Below are 24,022 nucleotides of genomic sequence, written 5' to 3'. Positions count from 1 at the left end.
TGGCGCTGGGCGGGGAGGGGCGGGGCGTTGATGCGAGGCAGGACGGAGCGTTGGCGCTGGGCGGGGCGGCGATCGAGAATCCCGGTTTTAAAAATTTTTTGCTGTGTCATTTGCCATTTCCTCTGCACTAGTGGGCCGGGGGAGGCTCTTCGGAGTTGGCTCTTGACTTTGCCATTTTCCAGTTCTGTAGTCTCGGACAAGGCGTTTAACTTCTCTAAACCTCAGTTTACTAATCTAAACATTGGGTTATCTTTGTTGTGAGGATTAAAGGAAATGTGGAGTTTCATCGCAGACTCATTTAACAATGTTCAGATTAAATAGAGCAGAGTGGGGCCAGGCCCCACTCCGTGCGAGTGTGAGATGGGAGACTATGTTCTCTTGGTCCCAGTTCTGGGCCCTTCAGTGTGTATCTTGTGAAACTGACAGCGATTCTACTGTTTTGTGTCTTAAACTAGGTTGTAGTGTTTTAAGATACTTCCTTTCTGTATAACTTGATCCATCTGAAAGGCCATCAAGCACTTCGGTAGGCACTCAACCGAAGAAACAATTCCCTTCCGTGGTAGCATACAACTCTATCTCCGAAGTGGAAAAAAAAATACGGCCTCAATCTGTACATTCAATCAAGATTCAAAAAATTTGTGAAGCGAGGTCAACAGATGCTCCTACAACTGCTAAAGTGACAATGAAGATATGTGATTAATGAAAATAGCAGGCCGGGTGCGGTGGCTCACGCCTGGAATCCCAGCACTTCTGGAGGCCGAGGTGGGTGGATCACCTGAGGTCAGGAGTTCGAGACCATCCTGGCTAACAGGGTGAAAACCCATCTACTAAAAATGCAAAAATTAGCCGGGCGTGGTGATACACGCCTGTAATCCCAGCTAGTCAGGAGGCTGAGGCAGGAGAATCACTTGAACCCGGGAGGCGGAGGTTGCAGTGAGCTGAGATTGTGCCATTGCACTCCAGCTTGGGCAACAAGAGTGAAACTCCATCTCAAAAAAAAAAAAAAAAAAAAAGAAAGAAAGAAAATGGAAAGGTCACTAAGCTTATTACTTACCAGAAATATGTGTCCAGGCCAGGTGCGGGCCAGGTGTGGTGGCTAATGCCTATAATCCCAACCCTTTGGGAGGGCAGGACCAGAAGCTAATCCTCTTGAGGCCAGGAGTTGTAGGCTGCAGTGAGATATGATTGCAACACTGCACTCCAATAGAGCAAGACCCTGCCTCTATATATTAAAAAGAAAGAAAACCAAAAAGAAATATGTGCCTTACAATGTCAAGATGTGGCAAAAAAGAAAGGGAAGAAAAAGCTCTTCATATCAAGTCATAGTTCAAGCCTCCTACTAGAGAAGTGAGCCTTTGGATGGAAATATTTCAAAACCAGTCAAGGATAGCATAATGATTTTAGAAGCCATTTAAACCTCAAAAAACACACAAACTATTGGTGAAACTATAGAGGAACAGACAGCACAACCCACTCAGAGCTATTAGAAAGGTTTATTGGCATAGGCTGGGGATGGTGGCTCACACCTGTAATCCCAGCACTTTGGAAGACCAAGGTGGGCGGATCATGAGGTCAGGAGTTCGAGACCAGCCTGGCCAACATGGTGAAACCCCATCTCTAGTAATAGTACAAAAATTAGCCCTGCATGGTGGCGGGCACCTATAATCCCAGCTACTCAGAGGCCGAGACAGGAGAATTGCTTGAACCCAGGAGGCAGAGGTTGCAGTGAGTCAAGATTGCGCCACTGCACTCCAGCCTGAGCAACAGAGCAAGACTATGTCTCAAAAAAAAAAAAAATTATTATTCCAGAATACCATGAGGTTGGTAGTTGGTATCTTCTGGGGAAAGATACCCAACTGCATTTAATATTTCCAAACTAGAAACACAAGGCCCTGGTTTGAAAGCAACTAATGATCTGAATGCCATTGCCCTCAACCCTTTGCCCTTGCCCCCAAGTGCAGTGACAGTGTAGTTCTACAGGGCTGTCGTTCTACAAATCCTGGTGCCCTTTAAAAAAAAAAAAAAAAAGGCGTTATGGTGGCTTACACCTGTAATCCCAGCCTTTGAGAGGCTGAGGTGGGCAGACCACTTGAGGTCAGGAGTTCAAGACCAGCCTGGCCAACACAGTGAAACCCCATCTCTATTAAAAATACAAAAATTAGCCAGACATAGTGGCACATCCCTGTAATCCCAGCTACTTGGGAGGCTGAGACAGAATTGCTTGAACCTGGGAGGGAGAGTTTTCAGTGAAGAGAGATCGGGCCACTGCACTCCAGCCTGAGCGAGACTCTCTCAAAAACAACAAACGAACAAACAAACAAAAAACCTGCCTGTGCTCTAGCAACCAAATGCAAAGTCCTGGGTGACTGTAGTACTTTCCCTGATTCAGTTTCAAATATCTTCATTCTAGAAGTCAAGCAGGACCTCAAAGAGAAAAAACATGGCTTTGTGCTACAGGACACATCAATACCACCCTGATGTACGACACACTTTATGAATGAGCTCATAAAGGCATTGAATAAAGTTTTCCTGTCCCAACATTACTCCATCCTTCACTCTGCTGATCTAAGCATGATTTGCTGTTTCAAAGCCACATACATTAGGCTGAGATTCTCCCTTGACTCCCAGAGTCATGGATGCTGACCCTAATCTTAATGTAGTAAAGATCTGGAAGTCCTTCAATATTGCTAGTTACATCATTTCAATTTAAACAGGCAATGGGAGGCCAGGCATGGTGGCTCGTGCTTGTAATCCCAGCATTTTGGGAGGCTGCAGATCCCTTGAGTCCAGGAGTTCAAGGCCAGCCTGGGGAACATGGCAAAACCTCATCTCTACAAAACGTTAGCTGAACGTGGTGGTGCGCACCTGTAGTCCCAGCTACTCAGGAGGTGGAGGCAAAAGGATCACCTGTGCCTGGGGAAGTTGAGGCTGCAGTGAGCCATGATCACGCTATTACACTTCAGCCTAGGTGATACAGCAAGACCCTGTCTCAATAAATAAATAAATAAATAAACAAACAGGTAATGAAAGTAATGAAGCCTGACAGTCAATGCATGTGGAAAGAACGTGTTCAGGATTTTAAGGGCTTCTTTCTTTTTGTTTTGTTTTGTTTTGTTTTTTGAGATGGAGTCTTGCTCTGTCACCCAGACTGGAGTGCAGTGGTATGATCTCAGCTCACTGCAACCTCCGCCTCCCAGGTTCAAGCAAGTCTACCTCAGCTTCCCAAGTAGCTGGGATTACAGGTGTGTGCCACCTTGCCTGGCTAATTTTTGTATTATTAGTAGAGACAGGGTTTCACCATGTCGGCCAGGCTGGTCTTGAACTCCTGATCTCAACTGATCCACCCATCTCTTGGCCTCCCAAAGTGCTGGGATTACAGGCGTGAGCCACCGTGCCCAGCCCCAGCCAAGGGTTTCTATTGACAAAGAAGTGAAACTCTTTGTGCAAGTTGCCTAGCAAGTGGATCATGATGGCTTTGTTTATACATCATTGAGGAAGAAAGTAAGTAACTTCTTGGCCTGGCCAGGTATGGTGGCTCATGCCAGTAATCCCAGCACTCTGAGGGGCTGAAACCAAGGATCCCTTGATCATAGCTCAAGGTGACAGTGAGCTATTTCGCCACTGCACTCCAGCCTGTGTGACAGAGTAAGACCCAGTATCTAAAAAATAAGGAAATAATCATGAAAATAAAGAAGTTTTTGAGAGCCACAGAGAAACACTAATAAAAAATCTTGAGGCACTGATAAAATCACCCTAAGAAGAAAAAGGAAAAGACCAATCTAAAGCTTCATAAATTTACTGAAGTTTTTCATGCTGCAAAATCGGAAGGTTTTTTTTTTTTTGGGGGGGGGTTGTTTTTGTGTTTTGTTTTGTTTTTTTGCATTACTGCTGATATATTACAAGTCCTCAACAGGACTTTATTTATTTATGCATTTATTTTGGAGACGGAGTCGTGCTCTGTTGCCCAGGCTGGAGTGCAGTGGCACAATCTTGGCTCACTGCAACCTCTGCCTCCCAGGGTCAAGCAATTCTCCTGCCTCAGCCTCCCTTGTAGCCAGGACTACAGGCACATGCTGCCATGCCTGGCTAATTTTTTGTACCTTTAAAATAGAGATAGGGTTTCACCGTGATGCCCAGGCTGGTTTCGAACTCCTGAGCTCAGGCAATCCACCCACCTCCACCTCCCAAAGTGCTAGAATTACAGGCGTGAGCCACCGCACCCGGCTATTTTTTTTTTCTTTCCTTTTTTTTTTTTTTTTTTTTTTAACTTTAGACTTTAGATTTATTTAGGGCTATTTGCATATGTTTATAGAATATTTAGTTTACTCTAAAAGATGACAAGACAGCTCCCCCTCAGTGAGACCCCAGCCTAAATGTATTTGCTTTATTTATATAGCAAGAGGATAACATTAAACGTGGAAGCTTTCAATTTGTGGCACTGAATGATGATCTACACAGGGCATCCTTCAAAGGCTACAATTAAGGATCCACCGACCAGATATGGTGGCTCACGCCTGTAATCCCAGCACTTTGGGAGGCCAAAGAGGGCAAATCACAAGGTCAGGAGTTCGAGACCAGCCTGATCAACAAGGTAAAACCCTGTCTCTACTAAGAATACAAAAATTAGCCCGGTATGGTGGCACATGCCTATAATCCCAGCTACTCGGGAGGCTGAGGCAGGAGAATCGCTTGAACCCAGGAGGCAGAGGTTGCCGTGAGCCGAGATCCTGTCATTGCACTCCAGCCTGGGAAACAGATCAAGGCTCCGTCAAAAAAAAAAAGGATTCACCCAACTTTTCAGCAATACGAGCCCGACTGAGATCTTCTGGTCCATTTGCTTGACATTCATGTTTTATGCCTTGAAATTTCTTTTTAATTGCATCCTTGGAGCTTGCATAGATCATTTTACTTTTCAGAGGTACTAGTTCTGGTGCCCACAAAAAGCATCAATTCTTCTGGATTATTTTGTTTCAAAGCTTGCATCGTACAAAGCGTAGGGACAATCTTTTTCAGGAAGCATTCCAACAAAATGCTTGAAAGGCTCAGTTATGGTTACACCAACATCTCCAACCAAGATCTCTTTGCCTTCTACAATGATGCATTTTTTCTCTGCACTGAGACAAAAAAATGACAGTCTTCTTTCTTTTCTTCATTTCTTCTGGTGTTGAGCATTTTTTTTTTTTTTTTTTTGAGACAGAGTTTCGCTCTGTCGCCCAGGCTGGAGTGCAGTGGTGCCATCTCAGCTCACTGCAAGCTCCGCCTCCTGGGTTCACGCCATTCTCCTGCCTCAGCCTCCCGAGTAGCTGGGACTACAGGCACCCACCACCTCGCCCGGCTAGTTTTTGTATTTTTAGTAGAGACGGGGTTTCACCGTGTTAGCCAGGGTGGTCTCGATCTCCTGACCCCATGATCCGCCCGTCTCGGCCTCCCAAAGTGCTGGGATTACAGGCGTGAGCCACCGCGCCCGGCCGGTGTTGAGCATTTACAAAGTCTCATGTCATAAAAAATGCGACATACTTCATCAGCAACTTGCACTCCTGAGGCATGTTGTTCAGAGTTCTGCTCTTCTGAGCTTCCAGTCCTTACATTCAATTTCTTACCTCACATCTCCAGTTGTATGTCTCAAAGGCATCTGATGCACAACAGTTCATCTTCCGGACCACAGGTCATGGTCGCAGGGACGCAGGGTAGGGAGCAAGTCTGGGGAGCATCCTTCTCATGGCCAAGGGACCGAGAGACCCCGCGTGGAGCTGACACAGCAGCTTGAGCCTCCTCCTATTTTTATTTATTTATTTATTGAGATGGAGTCTTGTTGCTCAGGCTGGAGTGCAGTAGCGCAATCTCAGCTCATTGCAAGCTCTGCCTCCCGGGTTCATGCCATTCTCCTGCCTCAGCCTCCCAAGCAGCTGGAACTACAGGTGCATGCCACCACACACGGCTATTTTTTTTTTTTTTTTTTGTATTTTTTTTGTAGTTTTAGTAGAGACGGGGTTTCACCGTGTTAGCCAGGATGGTCTCGATCTCCTGACCTCGTGATCCGCCTGCCTCGGCCTCACAAAGTGCTGGGATTACAGGCGTGAGCCACCACACCCGGCCCTCCTATTTTTTTTTTTTTTTTAAACATACTGTTCTACAGCTTCCTTGGCTCTTTGTGCCTGTATGCCGAAGAGCTGGGCATTTGCATGGGCCATACAGAGACTAACAAGGCCTTGAAGTTTTCCTCCTAGTCAGTGATGACTCTGGCTTTCTCCTTCTTGTAGACATTGCTGATGGGCATTTCTGGTCCTGTCAGCTGAGTATCCAGTTTGAGTTCTGCAGCAGAATTGTCTCCCTTCTTGGGGGCCAAGGGCTTCCTGGGGAAGATGATGAGCGAGGAGAAGTACTCCTTCAGCTTCTGCACATTGGCCTGCAGGGCCTCGGTGGACTTGTTCCTCCTTCTTGTGTCCTCAGAGATGCCAATGGTCTGGGCCACCTTCTTGTGAATGCCAGCCACCCTTAACTCCTCCAAGCTGAGGCCCCTGCCAGCTCGTGCTTTGTAGTGATGCCTCAGCGTGGGGCACCTAACCATGGGCAGATGGGCCCATATGAGTGGGCCATGCAACCTGCTTTTGCTGGCTGCCTTGCTTCTGCAGATTTGCCCTGTGGGTTAGCTGCGCCACTGCCAGTCCTTGTGAAAGTTGGGCTTCAGGATCATGCCATTCTGGCTGGGTGCCCTGCTTGCCTATGGCCCACGGGTAGCAAAAGAGAGGAGGGGAGCAAGTGAGGGACCACCCACAGCCATGTGCACTCACGTGGCCACTGCCACCGCCCTAGTCCTCCAGCCTGGTCGCACCCACAGAGCCTGGTCTGGCCAGAGGCCTTCTTCGATGATGAAGACGCCCCAGCTTGGGCCGAGGTCCCTCCAGGGCTCCGTTGGTGACAGTGCTAGGCCTATGGAGGTGGACAGAGCCCGATAGCCCCAGACAGTGCTGGAACTCTGAATGATTTAATTTCTGAATAAAATGTTCCTATGGAAAGAAATCAGAAAATTGCATGTGATTAAATCTATATGTTGTAATCCCTTATTACCCAGCAATTCTGCACATAGGTTTGCACCCAAGAAAAATGCATGCCTACGTCCACCAAAGAACTGTGAAAAAAGTTCTCTGAAAAGGAATTTTGTTATATTAGTTTATTTGTTTTAAAAGACAGGGTCTTACTCTGTTACCCAGTCTGGAGTGCAGTGGCACATTTGCAGCCTCTGCAGCCTTGAACTTCTGGGCTCAAGCAATCCTCCCACCTCGGCATTCTGAGTAGCTAGGACTACAGGTGTGCACCATCACACCTAACTAATTAAAATTTTTTTTATTGGCCGGGCCAGGTGGCTCACTCCTATAATCCCAGCACTTTGGGAGGCCAAGGCAGGCAAATCACCTGAGGTCAGGAGTTCGAGACCAGTCTGACCAACATGGAGAAACCCTGTCTGTACTAAAAATACAAAATTAGCTGGGCATGGTGGTGTATGCCTGTAATCCCAGCTACTCGGGAGGCTGAGGCAGGAGAATCGCTTGAACCAGGGAGGCAGAGGTTGCAGCAAGCCGAGAGCGTGCCATTGCACTCCAGCCTGGGCCACAGAAAAAAAAAACTTATTTGCTAAGGAGGTCTCGATATACTACCTAGGCTAGTCTCCAACTCCTGGCCTCAAGTGATCCTCCCATCTTAGCCTCCCAAAGTACTGGGATCACAGGCTGTAAAGGAATTTGGAGGAAAGAGATTTTATTCCAGTGAACAATGTGTAAACCAGCAGCGTTCCCCAATTTGCATTTTTTTTTTTTTTTTCCAAAAAATACAGCTCTTCCTTGTTTTTTTTTTTCTGCAGGCCTCAGGGTCTTTTGTTAACAGACTTGTACAGTAATGTACATGGCAACTTTATAATAGTGGAAAACTGGAAACAATTTAAATATCCATTAATAGGCCCAGTGCAGTGGCTCACACCTGTAATCCCAGCACTTTGGGAGGCTGAAGTGGGCGGATCACTTGAGGTCAGGAGTTCGAGACCAGCCTGGCCAACATGGTGAAAACGCCATCTCTACTAAAAATACAAAAATCCAGGCATGGTAGTACATGCCTGAAGTCCCAGCTACTTAGGAGGTTGAAGCACGAGAATCGCTTGAACCTGGGAGGTGGAAGTTACAGTGAGCCAAGATCGCCCCACTGCACTCCAGTCTGGGCGACAGAGCAAGACTGTCAAAAAAAAAAAAAAAAAAAAAAAAAAAAAATCCATCAACAGTAGAATAGATAAATTGTGGTATATTTAGATGACAGAATACTATATGACAATGAAAATTATGAGCTATTTCATGCAAGAACATAGATGACTTATAGATACAATGTTGGAAAGACACAAAAGAGTACATACTATATGTTTTCTTTTTCTTTCTTTCTTTTTAGAGACAAGGTCTCCCTCTGTAACCCAGACTGGAGTGCTGTGGAACTCCTGAGCTCAAGCAGTCTTCACATCTCAGCCTTCCAAATAGCTGTGCCTAGAAGCAAGTGCCACTGCATTTGACATTATGATTTCATTGATATGAAATTGAAGAACAGACAATGCTAATCTATACTGATAGGGGTCTAATAGGAGCTACCCTTGGGGATGTATCATCAGGGAAAGAGCAAGAGAGATACTGAATTCTTTTTTCGTGTTTTTGTTTTTTGTTTTTTTAAGACAGCATCCAGCTCTGTCACTCAGCCTGGAGTGCAGTGACATGGTCAGGACTCACTGCAGCCTCAAGCAGTTCTCCGACCTCAGCCCCCCAAAGTAACTGGGACTAGAGGCGTGCACCACCACACCCAGCTAACTTTTTTGAATTTTTGGTAGAGACGAGGTCTCCCTATGTTGCCTAGGTTCATCTCGGAACTCCTGAGCTCAAGTGATCCTCTGCCTTAGCCTCCCAAAGTACTGGGATTACAGGTGTGAGCCACCGCTCCCAACCAGCTGGATTCTTTATCTTGATCTCTTTGGTGGTTGTCACCCAAGTGTATATGTATGGAAAAGTTCACTGGGCAATTTAAGATTAGTGTACTTTATATATGTTACATCTCAATAAAAAAGTAAAAACGGCAGTTGAGGGGGGCATTTTTTTTTTTTTTTTTTGAGACGGAGTCTCGCTCTGTGGCCCAGGCTGGAGTGCAGTGGCGCGATCTCGGCTCACTGCAAGCTCTGCCTCCCAGGTTCATGCCATTCTCCTGCCTCAGCCTCCCGAGTAGCTGGGACTACAGGTGTCCACCACCTTGCCCGGCTAGTTTTTTGTGTGTTTTTTTAGTAGAGACGGGGTTTCACCGTGTTAGCCAGGATGGTCTTGATCTCCTGACCTCATGATCCACCCGTCTCGGCCTCCCAAAGTGCTGGGATTACAGGCTTGAGCCACCGCGCCCCACCACATTTTTTTTTTAAAGGACTGATCGCAGTGGCTCACGCCTGTAATCACGATACTTTGCGAGGCCAAGGTGGGTGGATTGCTTGAGCCCAGGAGTTCGAGACCAACCTGGGCAACATGGTGAAACCCTGTTTTTACAAAAACATTCAAAAAAATTGTCCAGGCATGGTGGCGGGCGCCTGTTGTCCCAGCTACTCCAGAGGCTGAGTTGGGAGAATTGCTTGAACCCAGAAGGCAGAGGTTGCAGTGAGCCGAGATCGTGCCACTGCACTCCAGCCTGAGCAACAGAGCCAGACCTTGTCTCAAAAATATATATAAAATTTAAAAAAGTAAAAACAGCCAGGCATAGTGGCTCATGCCTGTAATCCCAGCCCTTTGGGAGGACGAGGCAGGAGAATTGCTTGAGTACAGAAATACAACCTGGGCAACATAGAGAGACCCCCCCCCCACCATCTCTACAAAAAATTAAATATTAGCCAAGTCTGGTGGCACGTGCCTGTAGTCCTAGCTACTTGGGAGGCTAGGGTGGGAGGATCATCTGAGCCTGGGGTGAGGTTGCAGTAAGTCATGATCGTGCCACTGCACTCCAGCCTGGAGTACAGTGAGACCCTGTCTCGACAGAAGAATAAAATAAGTAAAAAGACATTGTGGCACATGCCTGTAGTCTTAGCTACTTGGGAGGCTGAGGTGGAGTGATTACTTGAACCCAGGAATTTGAGTTTAGCCTGGGCAAAATAGCAAGACCTCATCTATAAATTTTTTTTTTTTTTTTTTGAGAGGGAGTCTCGCTCTGTCACCCAGGCTGGAGTGCAGTGGCACAATCTTGACTCACTGCAAGCTCCGCCACCCGGGTTCCCGCCATTCTCCTGCCTCAACCTCCCGAGTAGCTGGGACTACAGGCACCCGTCACCAGGCCTGGCTGATTTTTTGTATTTTTAGTAGAGACGGGGTTTCACCATGTTAGCCAGGATTGTCTCGATCACCTGACCTCGTGATCTGCCCACCTGGGCCTCCCAAAGTGCTGGGATTACAGGCGTGAGCCACCATGCCCGGCCGATTTTTATTTTTTAATTTTTAAGTAAAAATTTTAAATCATTTGTAGCGATATGAAAGTTTTTACCTTTTAGCAACAAATGTTTGACTAGCTCAAGATTCAGTGGCATCAACTGATGAATTGTTTTAAACAACCTTTTTTTTTTTTGAGACAAAGTCTTGCTCTGTCGCCCAGGCTGGAGTGCAGTGGCGCAATCTCGGCTCACTACAACCTCCGCCTCCTGGATTCAAGCTGTCCTCCTGCCTCAGCTTCCTGAGAAGCTGGGACTACAGGCACGCGCCACTAGGCCTGGCTAATTTATTTGTATTTTTTTAGTAGAGATGGGGTTTCACCATGTTGGCCAGGCTGGCCTCGAACTCCTTATGTCAGATGATCTGTCTGCCTCAGCCTCCCAAACTGCTGGTATTCCAGGCGTGAGCCACTGTGCCCGGCCAACAATTATGTTTTAAACAACCAGCGGCAGCAGCAGCACAGGCGTGATTAAATTCTCAAGCTGAGCTAGAGCTAGTCATGGAGCAGGCACCGCTCTCTGTCCCCAGGCCTTGGTTATCACACAGGTACTTCACTAATATTCATCATAGGCTGCCATCCACAGTCATGAAGTCATTTATTTTTTGAGACAGGGTCTCGCTCTGTCACCCAGGCTGGAGTGCAGTGGTATGATCTTGGCTCACCGTAACCTCCACTTCCTGGACTCAAGGGATTCTTGTGCCTCAGCCTCTTGACTAGCTGAGATGGCAGGCGCCAGCCACCAAAACCTGGCTAATTTTTTGTATTTTTTGTATAGGCGGGGTTTTATCATGCTGCCCAGGCTGGTCTTCACCCTCTGATCTCAAATCAATCGGCCCACCTTGGCCTCCCAAAGTGCTGGGATTACAGGTGTGAGCCACTGTGCCTCGTCTTACAGTCATGATGTTATTACTGATGTCACATACTGGCAAGCATATCCAGGTGGATGACAGGTTTCAGGTTCATATCTTTATTTTAGTATGCTTTCTTCTTTTTATTATTATTTTATTTTCATAGGTTATTGGGGAACAGGTGGTGTTTGGTTACATGAGTAAGTTCTTTAGTGGTGATTTGTGAGATTTGGGTGCACCCGTCACCCAAGCAGTATACACTGAACCCTATTTATAGTCTTTTATACCTCCACCTCTTCCCACCCTTTCCCCCTGAGTCCCCAAAGTCTATTGTGTCATTCTTATGCCTCTGTATTCTCATGGCTTAGCTCCCACTTATGAGAACATATGATGTTTGGTTTTCCATTCCTGAGTTACTTCTTAGTATGCTTCCTTCTTCCTCTTCAAAACATTATAAAATATTATTTTGTACATCATTATATATATATATACTGCCACATAGTGATTTTTACACAAACAAATATATGCTGTACCTAATAGATGCAGTAACAGGGATTTTCTTTTTATTTCTTTTTTTTTTTTTTTTTTTTTTGAGATGGAGTTTCGCTCTTGTTTGTCCAGGCTGGAGTGCACTGGTGCAGTCTTAGCTCACTGCAACCTCCACCTCCTAGGTTCAAGCGATTCTCCTCCTCAGCCTCCTGAGTAGCTGGGATTACAGGCATGTGCCACCACACCCAGCTAATTTTTGTATTTTTAGTAGAGACGGGGTTTTTCAGTCTGGTCTCAAACTCCCGACCTCAGGTGATCCGCCTGCCTCGGCCTTTCTTTTTTCTTTTTTTCCCTAGTTCTCGTGGTCCTCAATTATTTTATTTTATTTTATTTTATTTTACTTTATTTTTTTGAGACAGAGTCTTGCTCTGTCGCCAGGCTGGAGTGTAGTGGCGGGATCTCGGCTCACTGCAACCTCCTACTCGTGGGTTCTCCTGCCTCAGTCTCCTGAGTAGCTGGGATTACAGGCACACGCCACCATGCCCAGCTAATTTTTGTATTTTTAGTAGAGATGGGGTTTCACCATGTTGGCCAGGATGGTCTGGATCTCCTGACCTCGTGATCTGCCCACCTTGGCCTCCCAAAGTGCTGAGATTATAGGCGTGAGCCACCACGCCCGGCCTATTTTATTTTATTTTTGTTTTGTTTTTTGAGATGGAGTATCAATATCACTCTGTTGCCCAGGTTGGAGTGCAGTGGTGCCATTTTGGCTCACTACAACCTCTGCCTCCTGGGTTCAAACAGTTCTCCTGCTGAGGGATTACAGGTGCAAGCCATCATACCTGGCTAATTTTTTTCGTATATTTAGTAGAGACAAGATTTCACCATGTTGGCCAGGCTGGTCTTGAACTACTGACTTCGGCCTCCCAAAGTGCTGGGATTACAGGCATGAGCCACCGCGTCCAGCCTATTTCATTATTATTATTATTATTATTATTATTATTATTATTATTTGGTAGAGATGGGGTCTCACTGTGTTGTCCAGGCTGGTCTCAAACTCCTGGGCTCAAGCTCCTGCTTCAGCCTCTGAAAGTGGTGGGATTACAGGAATGAGCCACTGCACCCAGCCTACTAAGGTATTTTCAAGGGTAATTTTAACTATGTGACATAATTATAATTTACTTCTCCTCATTTTCTATTCCTTTAAAATGAAAGCTTGTGACAGTCCAGCCCCTTCAGCCTGGAGTCCCACCTCCCAGTCCCTACATGTGCTGTCTCTCACCAAGGTTGCCAGTGACCTCTGACCAAAACAATCTTGTAAGTAATCAAAACTGAATTTTCTACCTTATTCTGTTCTCCTTGACCCTTCTTTTGCTCTGCACTCTCTTTCTTTGTCCCCTCGCCCATATTTCACTCACTCATTCTCATAGTTCAACTCCTGACTAAAGGCTGACACACCTCCCAAATCCCTGTCTCCAGCCCAGGCCTCTCATTCTGCCTCCAGACCTGCCATTTTTTGTGTGTGTTCTGGATGGTTTCATTTGCGTGTGGCTCAGACATCTCAAAAACATATCCTAAACCGAACTCACCATCTCCCTCTCTCACCCTCCTGCCCCTGCCCTCAATTACTCCTCTTTCTGTCATCTTCATCTGGATTGGTGGCAACACCTTCCAATCAATTATTCCAGGCTAGAAACTTCCCTTTCTTTCTCTCTCTCTTTTTTTTTGAGGTGGAGTCTCGCTCTGTTGCCCCAGTTGAAGTGCAGTAGCGCCATCTTGGCTCACTGCAGCCTCCACCTCCCTGGTTCAAGCAATTCTCCTGCTTCACCCTCCAAAGTAGCTGGGATTACAGGTGCCCACCACCACACACAGCTAATTTTTGTATTTTTAGTAGAGACAAGGTTTCACCATGTTGGCCAGGCTGGTCTTGAACTCCCAACCTCAGGTGATCTGCCTGCCTCGGCCTCCCAAAGTGCTGGGATTACAGGCGTGAGCCACTGTGTCCAGTCTCAACTTCACATCTAATCAGTCACCAAATCTTGCCATTTTATCAGTGTTTCTTGAATTATTTTCATCCTTATTTCTACTGTCCTATTTCAGGCTCTTGACACTTGTCACCTGGTTTGCTGGAAATGGTGTCTTTACTTCCAGTCCTATTTTTTTTCTTTTTTTTTTTTAATTTTTTAGATAGAGTTTCACTCTTGTTGCTCAGGCTGGAGTGCAATGGCGCGATCTCAGCTCACTGCAACCTACGCCTCCCAGGTTCAAGCAATTCTCCTGCCTCAGCCTCCTGAGTAGCTGGGATTACAGGCATGTTCCACCATGCCTGGCTAATTTTGTATTTTTAGTAGAGATGGGGTTTCTCCATGTTGGCCAGGCTGGTCTTGAACTCCCAACCTCAGGTGATTCGCCCGTCTTGGCCTCCCAAAGTGCTGGGATTACAGGCGTGAGCCACCGCGCCCAACCAACTTCCAGTCCTGTTTCCTTTGAAGCCTCCTCTACATTGCTGCCAGGGTGGTTTTTCTAAAATGCAGATCTGGCCAGGCACAGTGGCTCACGCCTGTAATCCCAGTACTTTGGGACGCTGAGGCAGGAGGATCACTTAACCCAGGAGTTCGAGACCAGCCTGGGCAACAGAATGAGACTCTGTCTCTATTTTAAAAATTAAAAAATAATAATATATATATATATATATATATTTTTTTTTAGATGGAGTCTTGCTCTGTCACCCAGGCTGGAGCGCAGTGGCGCGATCTCGGTTCACTGCAAGCTCCGCCCCCTGGGTTCACTCCATTCTCCTGCCTCAGCCTCCCGTGTAGCTGGGACTACAGGTGCCCACCACCATGCCTGGCTAATTTTTTGTATTTTTAGTAGAGATGGGGTTTCACCGTGTTAGCCAGGATGATCTCGATCTCCTGACCTCGTGATCCGCCTCCCTCGGCCTCCCAAAGTGCTGGGATTATAGGCTTGAGCCACCGCGCCCAGCCAATAATTTATGAATTTAAAAAATAAAAATAAATTAGCTCGGCATGGTGGTATTTATGCACCTGTAGTCCCAGCTACGCAGAAGGCTGAAGTGGGAGGATCACCGGAGCTCAGGAGGTTGTGGCTTCCATGAGTTGTGATCATGCTACTCCACTCCAGCCTGGGTGACAAAATGAGACCCTGGCTCAAAATATATAAATAAATCAAATGCCTATCTGACCATGTTCCTCTCCTGCTTCTATCCTACGGTGGCTCCCCATCACTGGCCTGTCCTATGAGAAAACATTTATATTCCTTAACTCGGCCTAGAAGGCCTCTGTGACTTGCTGTCTACTTCTCTGGCCCTTCTCTTGCTTCCTTCCTGGCTGTAGCAACCTTGAAGATACCGTACTTCCCCAAACCCACCTGCTGATTCTTGCTTTTTTTCATGCGGACTCCTCTGTCTGGAATGTCTTCTACATGCAGCAACCCTAACCCAACCTCCATACTGTAGAGAAGTGGCTGGTCTCAGGCCAATTCCTAGTCACCCTTTTAGATTCAGCCCAGGCCAGGCGCGGTGGCTCACGCCTGTAATCCCAGCACTTTGGGAGGCCGAGGCTGGCAGATCACGAGGTCAGGAGTTCGAGACCAGCCTGGCCAACATAGTGAAACCCCATCTCTACTAAAAATACAAAAATTAGCCGGGCATGGTGGCATGCACCTGTAGTCCCAGCTACTTGAGAGGCTGAGGTAGGAGAATCACTTGAACCCAGGAGGCGGAGGTGAGCCAAGATCATGCCACTGAACTCCAGCCTGGGCATCAGAGCAAGACTCCATCTCAAAAAAAAAAAAAAAAAGATTCAGCCCAGTGTGAAGGTGTGAACCCCTTCTAGGACATGAAAAGATTCAGCCCAGGTGTGATCCTCTTCTAGAACATGCTCCTTTCCTAACTGCTTGAACCCCAGAGAGAAGTCCTATTCTTTTTACTTCTATAGTACTTTCTTTATATCTCCATAATTTTATTTACTATTAATACATGATACATTGTTTTATAAAAGTCTTTGTAACCTCCTTAAGGATTCACTGCTTAATCTCCAGTGCTTAGCACAAATCATTAAATGCGAACCAGAAACTGTTCCAAATGTGTTACATCTATAACCTCATTGGATCCTCACTACCAACCCCATGCAATAGATACTAATGTGATCTCTGTCTTACAGAGGAAGAAACAGGCACAGGGAGGTTCAGTAATTTGCCCAAGATCATACACACAGTGGCCTTCAGGTATTCATGAATGGGGAGTCTGGTTCCACAGTTACCATGTTTGCCATTATATTATATTACCTCCTTATTAGTGTCCACACTCTGTAAGCACATTGACATCTACGCTCATTGAGTGCATACCATGTACCCAGCTCTGTGCTACATGTTTTACCTGGATTATTTCAACTGCACAACAACCCTGTGAGGTAACTACCATCATTGCTCCCATTTTACATAACAGAAAACTATAGAAATCTGGGGCTAGGCGTAGTGGCTCATGCCTGAAATCCCAGCACTTTGGGAGACCCTGTCTCTAAAAACATTTTTTTTTTGGCTGGAAGTGGTGGCTCACCCCTGTAATCTCAGCACTTTGGGATGCCGAGGCAGGCAGATCACAAAGTCAGGAGTTCGAGACCAGCCTGGCCAACATGGCAAAACCCTGTCTCTAGTAAAAATACAAAAAATAGCCAGGCATAGTGGTGGGCGCCTGTAATCCCAGATACTCAGGAGGCTGAGGCAGGAGAATCGCTTGAACTTGGGAGACGGAGGTTGCAGTGAGCCGAGATCGTGCCACTGCCCTCCAGCCTGGGTGACAGCAAGACCCTGTCTCAAAAAAAAAAAAAAAAAAAAGAAATCTGGCAACTTCCCAGAGATCACACAGTTAACTAGTGGCATAGCTTCACCCAAACTCCAAGTCTCAGCCAGGACACTCTACCAAATGAGATCAACGGCTCAGTAATGGATTGGCATCCAGTATGAAGACTGGACCAGCAGGGAGAACTATGATGCGTACAGCCCAGAGCCTGAAGCAGATTTCACAGCCTCAGAGGTGGCACAGGCTGACTCAAAACCCGGGGCAGAAAGGGACCAACCCAGAAACAGTGACCCAGAATCACAGGGAAATAGAAATGGGAGTCAGCACAACGAAGCCCCTCCTTGACCCCATGCTCCTTATCCACAGGGTCGCAGGAGTTAGTTGCTCAGGCGGTTCAAAGGTCTTGACGGTGAACACCATCCACAGGGATTCCCGAGGCGGTGATGCCATCAAAGCCTTAATTCTGAGCTGGGCCTGCTCGGGTGCGGACTCTGCCGCAGGGAGAGAAGGGTTAATCGCCCCGGGCCTTCGCCGTGGGGGCGGGGCTTCGGGGAGGGTCACAGCCCGGTGCGGAGACCCGAGGTTAACCGCCCGGGGTGGGCTGAAGGGGCGAGGCCATACAGGGGCGCGGCCTCGGGCTGCACAACCCGGGGCGGCGATGAGAGGGTTAACGCCCCGGAGGGCCCTGGCGGGGCGGGGCCGCGGGGTGAGCGCGGCCCGAGAGAAGTGCTGGGGGCGGAAGCGGCAGGCGGTCTGCGCCCTGCGCGCCTCGGCTTCTTTCCGCCCGGCTCTTCCAGAGGCCCGGCGACTTCCTGGGCTGGGAAGCCAACCGAGGTTCGGGGGCAGCGGCGAGGGCTCGGGGCGAGTAAGGCGGATGGTCCCTGCTGAGGCCCAAAGGGGGCGAACTCGCGAAAGTCTCGGGCGACCTGGGTCAGATGGGGCGAGGGCAGATGAGGGGTCCGGGAGCTTTGGGGCAGCGAGGAGGGAGGAGCGGGCCAGTTGGCAAACTTGGGTGAAAGGATGGGGTGCCTGGGTGACGACCCCCCGCCAGGATTCTGCTCCTCACACCCCTTTTCTCCCAACTCCCTTCCAGGCCAATCTCAAACTGGAGCTCAACTTTTAGAAGAGAGACGCCCCAGCAAGCCTCTTTCGGGGAGTCCTATAGCTCCTCACCTCCATGGGCGAGACAGCCCTGGCGGGGGGCAGCAGCAGCACCCCCACCCACGGGCCCTGTACCCTGACATCTCCTGTCCCGAGGGCTTGGAAGAGCTGCTGTCTGCACACCGTCCTGACCGGGGGCCCAACGACGCCACGGTTGGAACCCCATAGACTGTTCAGAGAACATCGAGGTCAAGGAAGGAGGGTTGTACTTTGAGCGGAGGCCCGTGTCCCAGAGCACTGATTGTGTCCGGGGTAAGAGGGGCTATTCAAGAGGCCTGCACGCCTGGGAGATCAGCTGGCCCCTTAAGCAGAGGGGCCCGTAGGCCGTGGTGGGCGTCGCCACGGCCCGCGCCCCGCTGCAGACTAAGCACTACGCGGCGCTGCTGGGCAGCAACAGCGAGTCGTGGGGCTGGGACATCGGGCGGGGAAAGCTGTACCATCAGAGCAAGGGGCCCGGAGCGCCCCAGTATCCAGCGGGAACTCAGGGTGAGCAGCTGGAGGTGCCAGAGAGGCTGCTGGTGGTTCTGGACATGGAGGAGGGAACTCTGGGCTACGCTATTGGGAGCACCTACCTGGGGACAGCCTTCCGCGGACTGAAGGGCAGGACCCTCTATCCGGCAGTAAGCGCTGTCTGGGGCCAGTGCCAGGTCCGCATCCGCTACCTGGGCGAAAGGAGAGGTGAGGCCTGGGGCAGATGTGGGGAGAACTTTGTGTCCCTGGTGGCAGCGGTTTGGGATGGAAACTCTTCTGACAAGAGCAGAGGGGATGCACCTTCATCCAGCCTGCCTCTCACCTCTGTTCAATGCTGGGAAAGGCTAGGGGTCTTTACAGCTGTTATTTAATCCAACAGCAATAGAGGTGAAACAGGCTTGAGAAAGCAACTTCCTCAAGTTTTCTTGGCCAGTAAATGGTGAACCTTCAGAATGGAGGGAGGCACTCCAGGGATGAGAGAATTCAGGAGATATCAACCCCTGAGCAAGAGGCGCAAAGGGTTAGGTACTGGCTTTGATGTACAGGTCCAAAAGGAGGAGGACAGGCAGAGCCAGGTACCCAGGGTGTGTACCGGATTCTCCGGGCTCTGACCTGTCTCTGTGCCACATACCCACTTCCTTCCTCAGCCAAACCTCAGAATGGAGACACTGGGGCCCTGGGCACCAGGGAGGAGAGCAGTGGAGGAGGCAGGGCCTTAGGGAGGGGCAGCAGGGGAGGAGCCTTCCCAGGAACTGACTGGGGCCAGGGCTTGGAGCTGCTCTCTGCAGTTGTGTGAGCTGTAGAGTGGACGGCCATCCTTCCTCACCTCAGCCCCAGCTCCCAAGCCTCTGGAGTCAAAGCCTGGGCCAGCTCCACCACGGTCAGAGCCACCTTGGCCTGTCACTTAGAGGGCCTTAGCCAGCGCTTCACCCCAGCTCTGACTAGGGATGTGTGAAATCTTAACTGGGAGGCAGAACTTCAGGGCATCTCAGATTCCCTTTCAGCCAAGGTGGGCACACTCAAAGCAGGAAAGCAGAAAGGCATCTGGGCAGGACCCTGTAGTTTGAGGACATCTGACTGGTGGCTGCACCCATACTCACATTCGCCTCCTTCTCTCTCCCAGCGGAGCCACACTGTCTTCTGCACCTGAGCCGCCTGTGTGTGCGCCACACCCTGGGGGATACCCGGCTCGGCCAGGTATCTGCCCTGCCCTTGCCCCCCGCCATGAAGTGCTACCTGCTCTACCAGTGAGCCCTGTGATACCACGGACTGTGCTGAGGCCTTGCCACCACCCCTCCCCTTGGGGAGGTGGGGAGGCACTGCTGGCCTAGACCAGCTATTGAAAGCTGGTGAGGCTGGGCCCCTACCCCAACCCAAGCTCTGAGGAAATCAGCCCCAGAGCCACTCAGAGGAAGAGAGGGAGCTGGCATTCAAGGCTATGACAGTTTGCTACGCAAAACGTTTTTTTCTAGTAAAAACAGTAAGAGGTACTATTATAAAACCTGTTCTTGGTTTTGTTTTGTTTTTTTTTGCACAAAGGATCATTTATATAGCTGCCTCAAAAAGGAAGATTATCTGGGCAAGTCCACTGAAGGCAGACAGACCACAAGACCTAGTGCCAGGTGTTTATTCCGTCACATGTGGGTGGTTCACGTACACAGCACACAGGCATGGGCACCATGGGAGAGGGCAGCACTCCTGCCTTCTGAGGGGAGGATCTTGGCCTCACTGTGTAAGAAGGGAGAGGATGGCTTCTTTCCTGCCCTCACTAGGGCCTAGGGAACCCAGGAGCAAATCCCACCCCTTCCACCTCTCAGCCGAGGAGAAGCCACCTTGGTGACATTTAGTTCCAACCATTATAGCAAGTGGAGAAGGGATTGGGCTGGTCCCAACCATTACAGGGTGAAGATAGTAAAGGAAGGTACAATTTGGATGAGGCCACAGGAAGGAGCAGGCGACACCATCAGAAGCATGTGCGGGGGAGGGGCAGTGACTGGGCTTCTGGGCTGCTTAGTCCCTGGCTTGGCAGGAAGGGTAGGGAAGATGGATGGGGCTCATTGTTTGGCATTGATGATGTCCACGAATTCGGGCTTGAGGGAAGCACCACCCACAAGGAAGCCATCCACGTCAGGCTGGCTGGCCAGCTCCTTGCAGGTTGCCCCAGTCACAGAGCCTGGGAAGGGAGCAGAACAAGGGCTTGGTCAAGAATGAGATGAGTATACCCCATCCCCATCTCCATGTCCGAGGGCTCAGTCTAGTCCTCAGCCCACTCCCCCTCAGCCGGGAACCAAAGCCACTCACCTCCATAAATGATACGGGTGCTCTGAGCCACTGCTTCAGAGACGTTGGACTTAAGCCATCCTCGGAGCTTCTCGTGTACTTCCTGGGCCTAGAACAAGAAGCTGGACTAAGTAAGGCCTTTTCTGTCTAAGAGGAAAAATCACTGGCACCAGTGGACACTTAGTGTGGTTTCTGACTGAGTCAGAGCACCAGGGCTCCGATCCAAGCCAGGCCCTGGACTGGATGCCCTCGGACAAGTCACTGTCTCTGGGCCCAAGGTCTCCGTCTCTTTGAAGTAAGGGGTTGCCCAAGATGGTCTGTGTCTGTCCAAACCTACTGAGGCAGGCTGGGATGAGGGCAGGGCTCCTGGGCTCGGTTACCTGTTGGGGCGTTGCAGTCTTGCCAGTACCAATGGCCCACACAGGCTCATAGGCCAGGACAACCTTGCTCCAGTCTTTCACATTATCTGCAGGGCACAGATCACAGATGGAGGGAAGGGTGAACAAGAAAGAACTCTCCAGCAAGGTTCTCCAGGAGTATGAAGAACGGTGGCCTACTGCCCCCTGGTGGACACTGGGGGATTTCCAGGTGGCGTCTACCTTGGGGGCTGGAGAAGTGATAGGCCCCAAGCAAGGATTCTCACTCCCCCTCCCCCTTTTCCTTTTCTGGATCAGCATGGGGACGAAGACAGGCTCCAGGGCCTGACCCTACCCTCTGAGTCTCTGTGGCCCTGGATAGGCTCAAAGGTCCCTTTTTCCAGAGATACCTGCGATGACCTTTGTCTGCTCGAAAACAACCTTCTCAGTGATGCCAGCTTCCCTTTCATCTAGCTTCTCCCCAATACAGGCGATTACTCCGAGTCCCTCAGCCAGAGCATGGGCCACTTTCTGCCCAATCAGCTGTTGAGAAACAGACTTGGTGAGACATCCTTCTTGGAAAAAGACATCCCTTATCTTCTCTCTTGGCTACTAACCTCATCTGACTCCCCAAAGACATGCCTTCTCTCTGAGTGCCCCAGGACCACCCACGTGGCTCCGCAGTCTTTGATCATGCCAGGGCTAAAGGAGAGATGAAGCCAAGGTTCAGCAGGGAGCCCATCCTGTGGCTTTCCCCTCAAAGCCACAGGGGAAGTGTGAGGGAAGGGTCCCACACACCCCTCTCCACCTCGGTCTCACCTGATCTCCCCAGTAAAGGCCCCATTAGTCACTTTGTAGCAGTTCTGTGCAGCCACAGCAATCTTGGGATCTAGCTTCTGCCGGGCGAAGTCGATATAGGCAGTGGGGGGAGCACAAACCACTTCTGAGGGCAAGATGGTACCACAGGGGGATGAGACTAAAGAAAGCCTTCATTCTCCACAATTCCTAACCGGTGCCCTGGAGCCCCAAAGCCCTCACCCTCTTCTTCTTGGTTCTGCTCTCCTCCCCTTTTCACCCCGGCAAGATGACCTCTGTCCACTTTCCAGCCAAGGCTGGGTCTGCACTCAACTTGAAGAGCCTTCCAGATACCCCTGAGAGGCCACGGCCCTCGCCTTGCCCTCTGCTCTTTTAACAGCTGTGGCTCCAATTTCCTCGAGCTATTCTGGGCATAGGCACCTCACAGACTCAGCATTCTGTAGGGGCCAACTCTGCTTCCTTTCTAAAATAGCCCATCCTCATCTCCCCTTTGCAAGGCAAGGATCTGTAGCAAAAGGAGAGGGGCCAACTCCTGGGGTTTGTATTGGGGCCTCTAGGGAATGAACGAGAAGGGGATGCCTCTTTGGATCAGGCCCGTGACTCTCCGATTTCGGTGGAGGGAGGAAGGAGGATGGAGGAGAGCATCCTTTGCCCGTGGGTGGTAGAGCTAACTGACTCAGAGGCCTTGCGCTTTGCAGTTTCCAGGTTGGGGAAGGCGGTAGGATGGCTCTTCACTCCCAAATCGCTCAGGCTATTTGGCACCAGCTCGGTCCCTTCAGTGGAAGGCGGGAGTCGCACAGGTTGCCCAAGGGAAGGGGTCAGATCTGAAGGCTCAGGGACCCCGAGCAGCTAGGCGCGGGGACCCGGCCGCTAGCAAGGAAGGGGAGGAGTCTGGGGCTACGTGCTGCGGCGCACGGCGCGGGAGGCCAAGGGGCAGGTAGCGGGAAGCCCACGCGGCCCAGCCTCCTCCCCCACCCCGGGGTCTGCGGTCAGCCTCCCCTGGTCTCCCGCAGAGCCTCGGGTTCCGCTCCTAACCCGTCGCGTGGCGGACACAGCCCCAGTGCGCGCCCCGGGGCCACCTTCCTCCAGAAGACCCAAAACGTCCTTACCTGCCCCACGGTCGAAGGGGCATCATGTGCTCCGCCCTGCCCCCTCGACGCACCGACGGGGCTGCGGCTGCGAGGCCCCTGCCGGGACCCCAGCGGCCTCGTCCCACAGACCTGCACCATCAGGTCCGTGCGCACACCGGCCTCGAGGCCTCGGGAGAGGACGCTGCCACTCCCGCCCCGGCCCCGGCCCCGGCCCGGCCCCTCCTCGGCGAGGGCTTACCGGTGTCTGCCGGCACCTTGGCCGCGTTCAGAGTGCCGATGAGCTCCCCCAGATTCTGCTTCCGCCCGTTCATCTTCCAGTTCCCCCCAACGAAGAACTTCCTGGAAGGCGCCATGGCGATGGAGCCGAGACGCTGAAGGTCAGTGTCTGCGCGCAGCCGCGGCCACTGCCCGCTTATATAGAGCGCCGCGAAGTGGAACTCCGCCTCCTCGCCGTCCTCCGCCATGGCCCGCCCGGTCCCCCGGAGCCCTGCCCCCCGCCCGCCCTCCTGCAGCGGCCTCGGCCGCCGCCCCGTGTTGCACTGTTCCGACGTTCCCCCTTCTTGTGGCAACGTTCTAGGCGCGTCGGGGGCTCGGTCGCCTCCGCCTCGATTGCGGGGCTTTCGGGACAAGGCAAGACCTGTGAGCTCCGGCACTCAGGGGAACCCTCGCTTGGCGACTTGAGTCCCCCACGGGGCCAGAAGTAGTTCAGCGGAGCTAGCTGTTGGCAACTTGGCCGTAGCCCACATCGCCTACTGTGGCAGAGAAGGCCCCTCTCCAACTATGGGATAGACAACCACCTTCCCCCATCGGAGCAGCTCGTGCCCGACTACTGAGCAGGCAACCTTGTACCCAGGGAGTCTACCTGAGTCAAAACTCGCGGGACAAATACAGGGTTCACAGCGGGAGGGGCAGCCCAGAGAGGCATAGGCCACCAGGAGTGTCCCAACCCTCGCCCCGGCTGGCAAGGCCTGGCAGGAACTGTAGGGACTGAGTCCCAGACTGAAGCCAGCTAGCCACTAGGGATATCTGGGAAATACTCGGACTCCTGTGTGACTAGAGAAGGGCTCTTCACTCCATCTTTCCTTAGCTTTGTGTCGGCACTTTGTCACTCTACACCTCCCCACCCAACCCCAATTTTCCTAGAGCTCTAGAACGAGTGAAAAGTGGAGACTTGCCTTTCGGGGGGAAGGGGCCAGAGTTAGGAGT

At 50.5% G+C, this 24,022-nt stretch overlaps 2 protein-coding genes and 1 pseudogene across 2 annotated transcripts; 1 reads left to right on the top strand and 2 right to left on the bottom strand.

The window, feature by feature from the left end:
- Nucleotides 1-4,328: 4,328 nt before the first annotated feature.
- Nucleotides 4,329-7,110, bottom strand: LOC119620741 (large ribosomal subunit protein eL13-like; annotated as a pseudogene).
- A 10,109-nt stretch (nucleotides 7,111-17,219) lies between these two features.
- On the top strand, nucleotides 17,220-19,774 carry SPSB2 (splA/ryanodine receptor domain and SOCS box containing 2). The gene is given in 5 exon segments (XM_007967425.3): nucleotides 17,220-17,571; nucleotides 17,735-17,858; nucleotides 17,861-17,932; nucleotides 17,935-18,480; nucleotides 19,397-19,774. Coding segments are annotated over 4 exon segments (786 nt in total). The 5' UTR covers nucleotides 17,220-17,571; nucleotides 17,735-17,818; the 3' UTR covers nucleotides 19,525-19,774.
- A 110-nt stretch (nucleotides 19,775-19,884) lies between these two features.
- TPI1 (triosephosphate isomerase 1) lies at nucleotides 19,885-23,317 on the bottom strand. The gene is made up of 7 exons (XM_007967423.3): nucleotides 23,055-23,317; nucleotides 21,729-21,852; nucleotides 21,527-21,611; nucleotides 21,320-21,452; nucleotides 20,934-21,019; nucleotides 20,575-20,662; nucleotides 19,885-20,446 (listed from the first exon to the last, which is right to left on the bottom strand). The coding sequence occupies exons 1-7, from the start codon at nucleotides 23,278-23,280 to the stop codon at nucleotides 20,328-20,330; spliced, it is 861 nt and encodes a 286-aa protein (XP_007965614.1). The 5' UTR covers nucleotides 23,281-23,317; the 3' UTR covers nucleotides 19,885-20,327.
- Between the last annotated feature and the right edge of the window lie 705 nt (nucleotides 23,318-24,022).

This window comes from Chlorocebus sabaeus, chromosome 11 (genome assembly GCF_047675955.1).
Source record: "Chlorocebus sabaeus isolate Y175 chromosome 11, mChlSab1.0.hap1, whole genome shotgun sequence".
NCBI classification, from domain to species: domain Eukaryota; kingdom Metazoa; phylum Chordata; class Mammalia; order Primates; family Cercopithecidae; genus Chlorocebus; species Chlorocebus sabaeus.
This window is presented reverse-complemented; position numbering and strand designations above follow the sequence as displayed.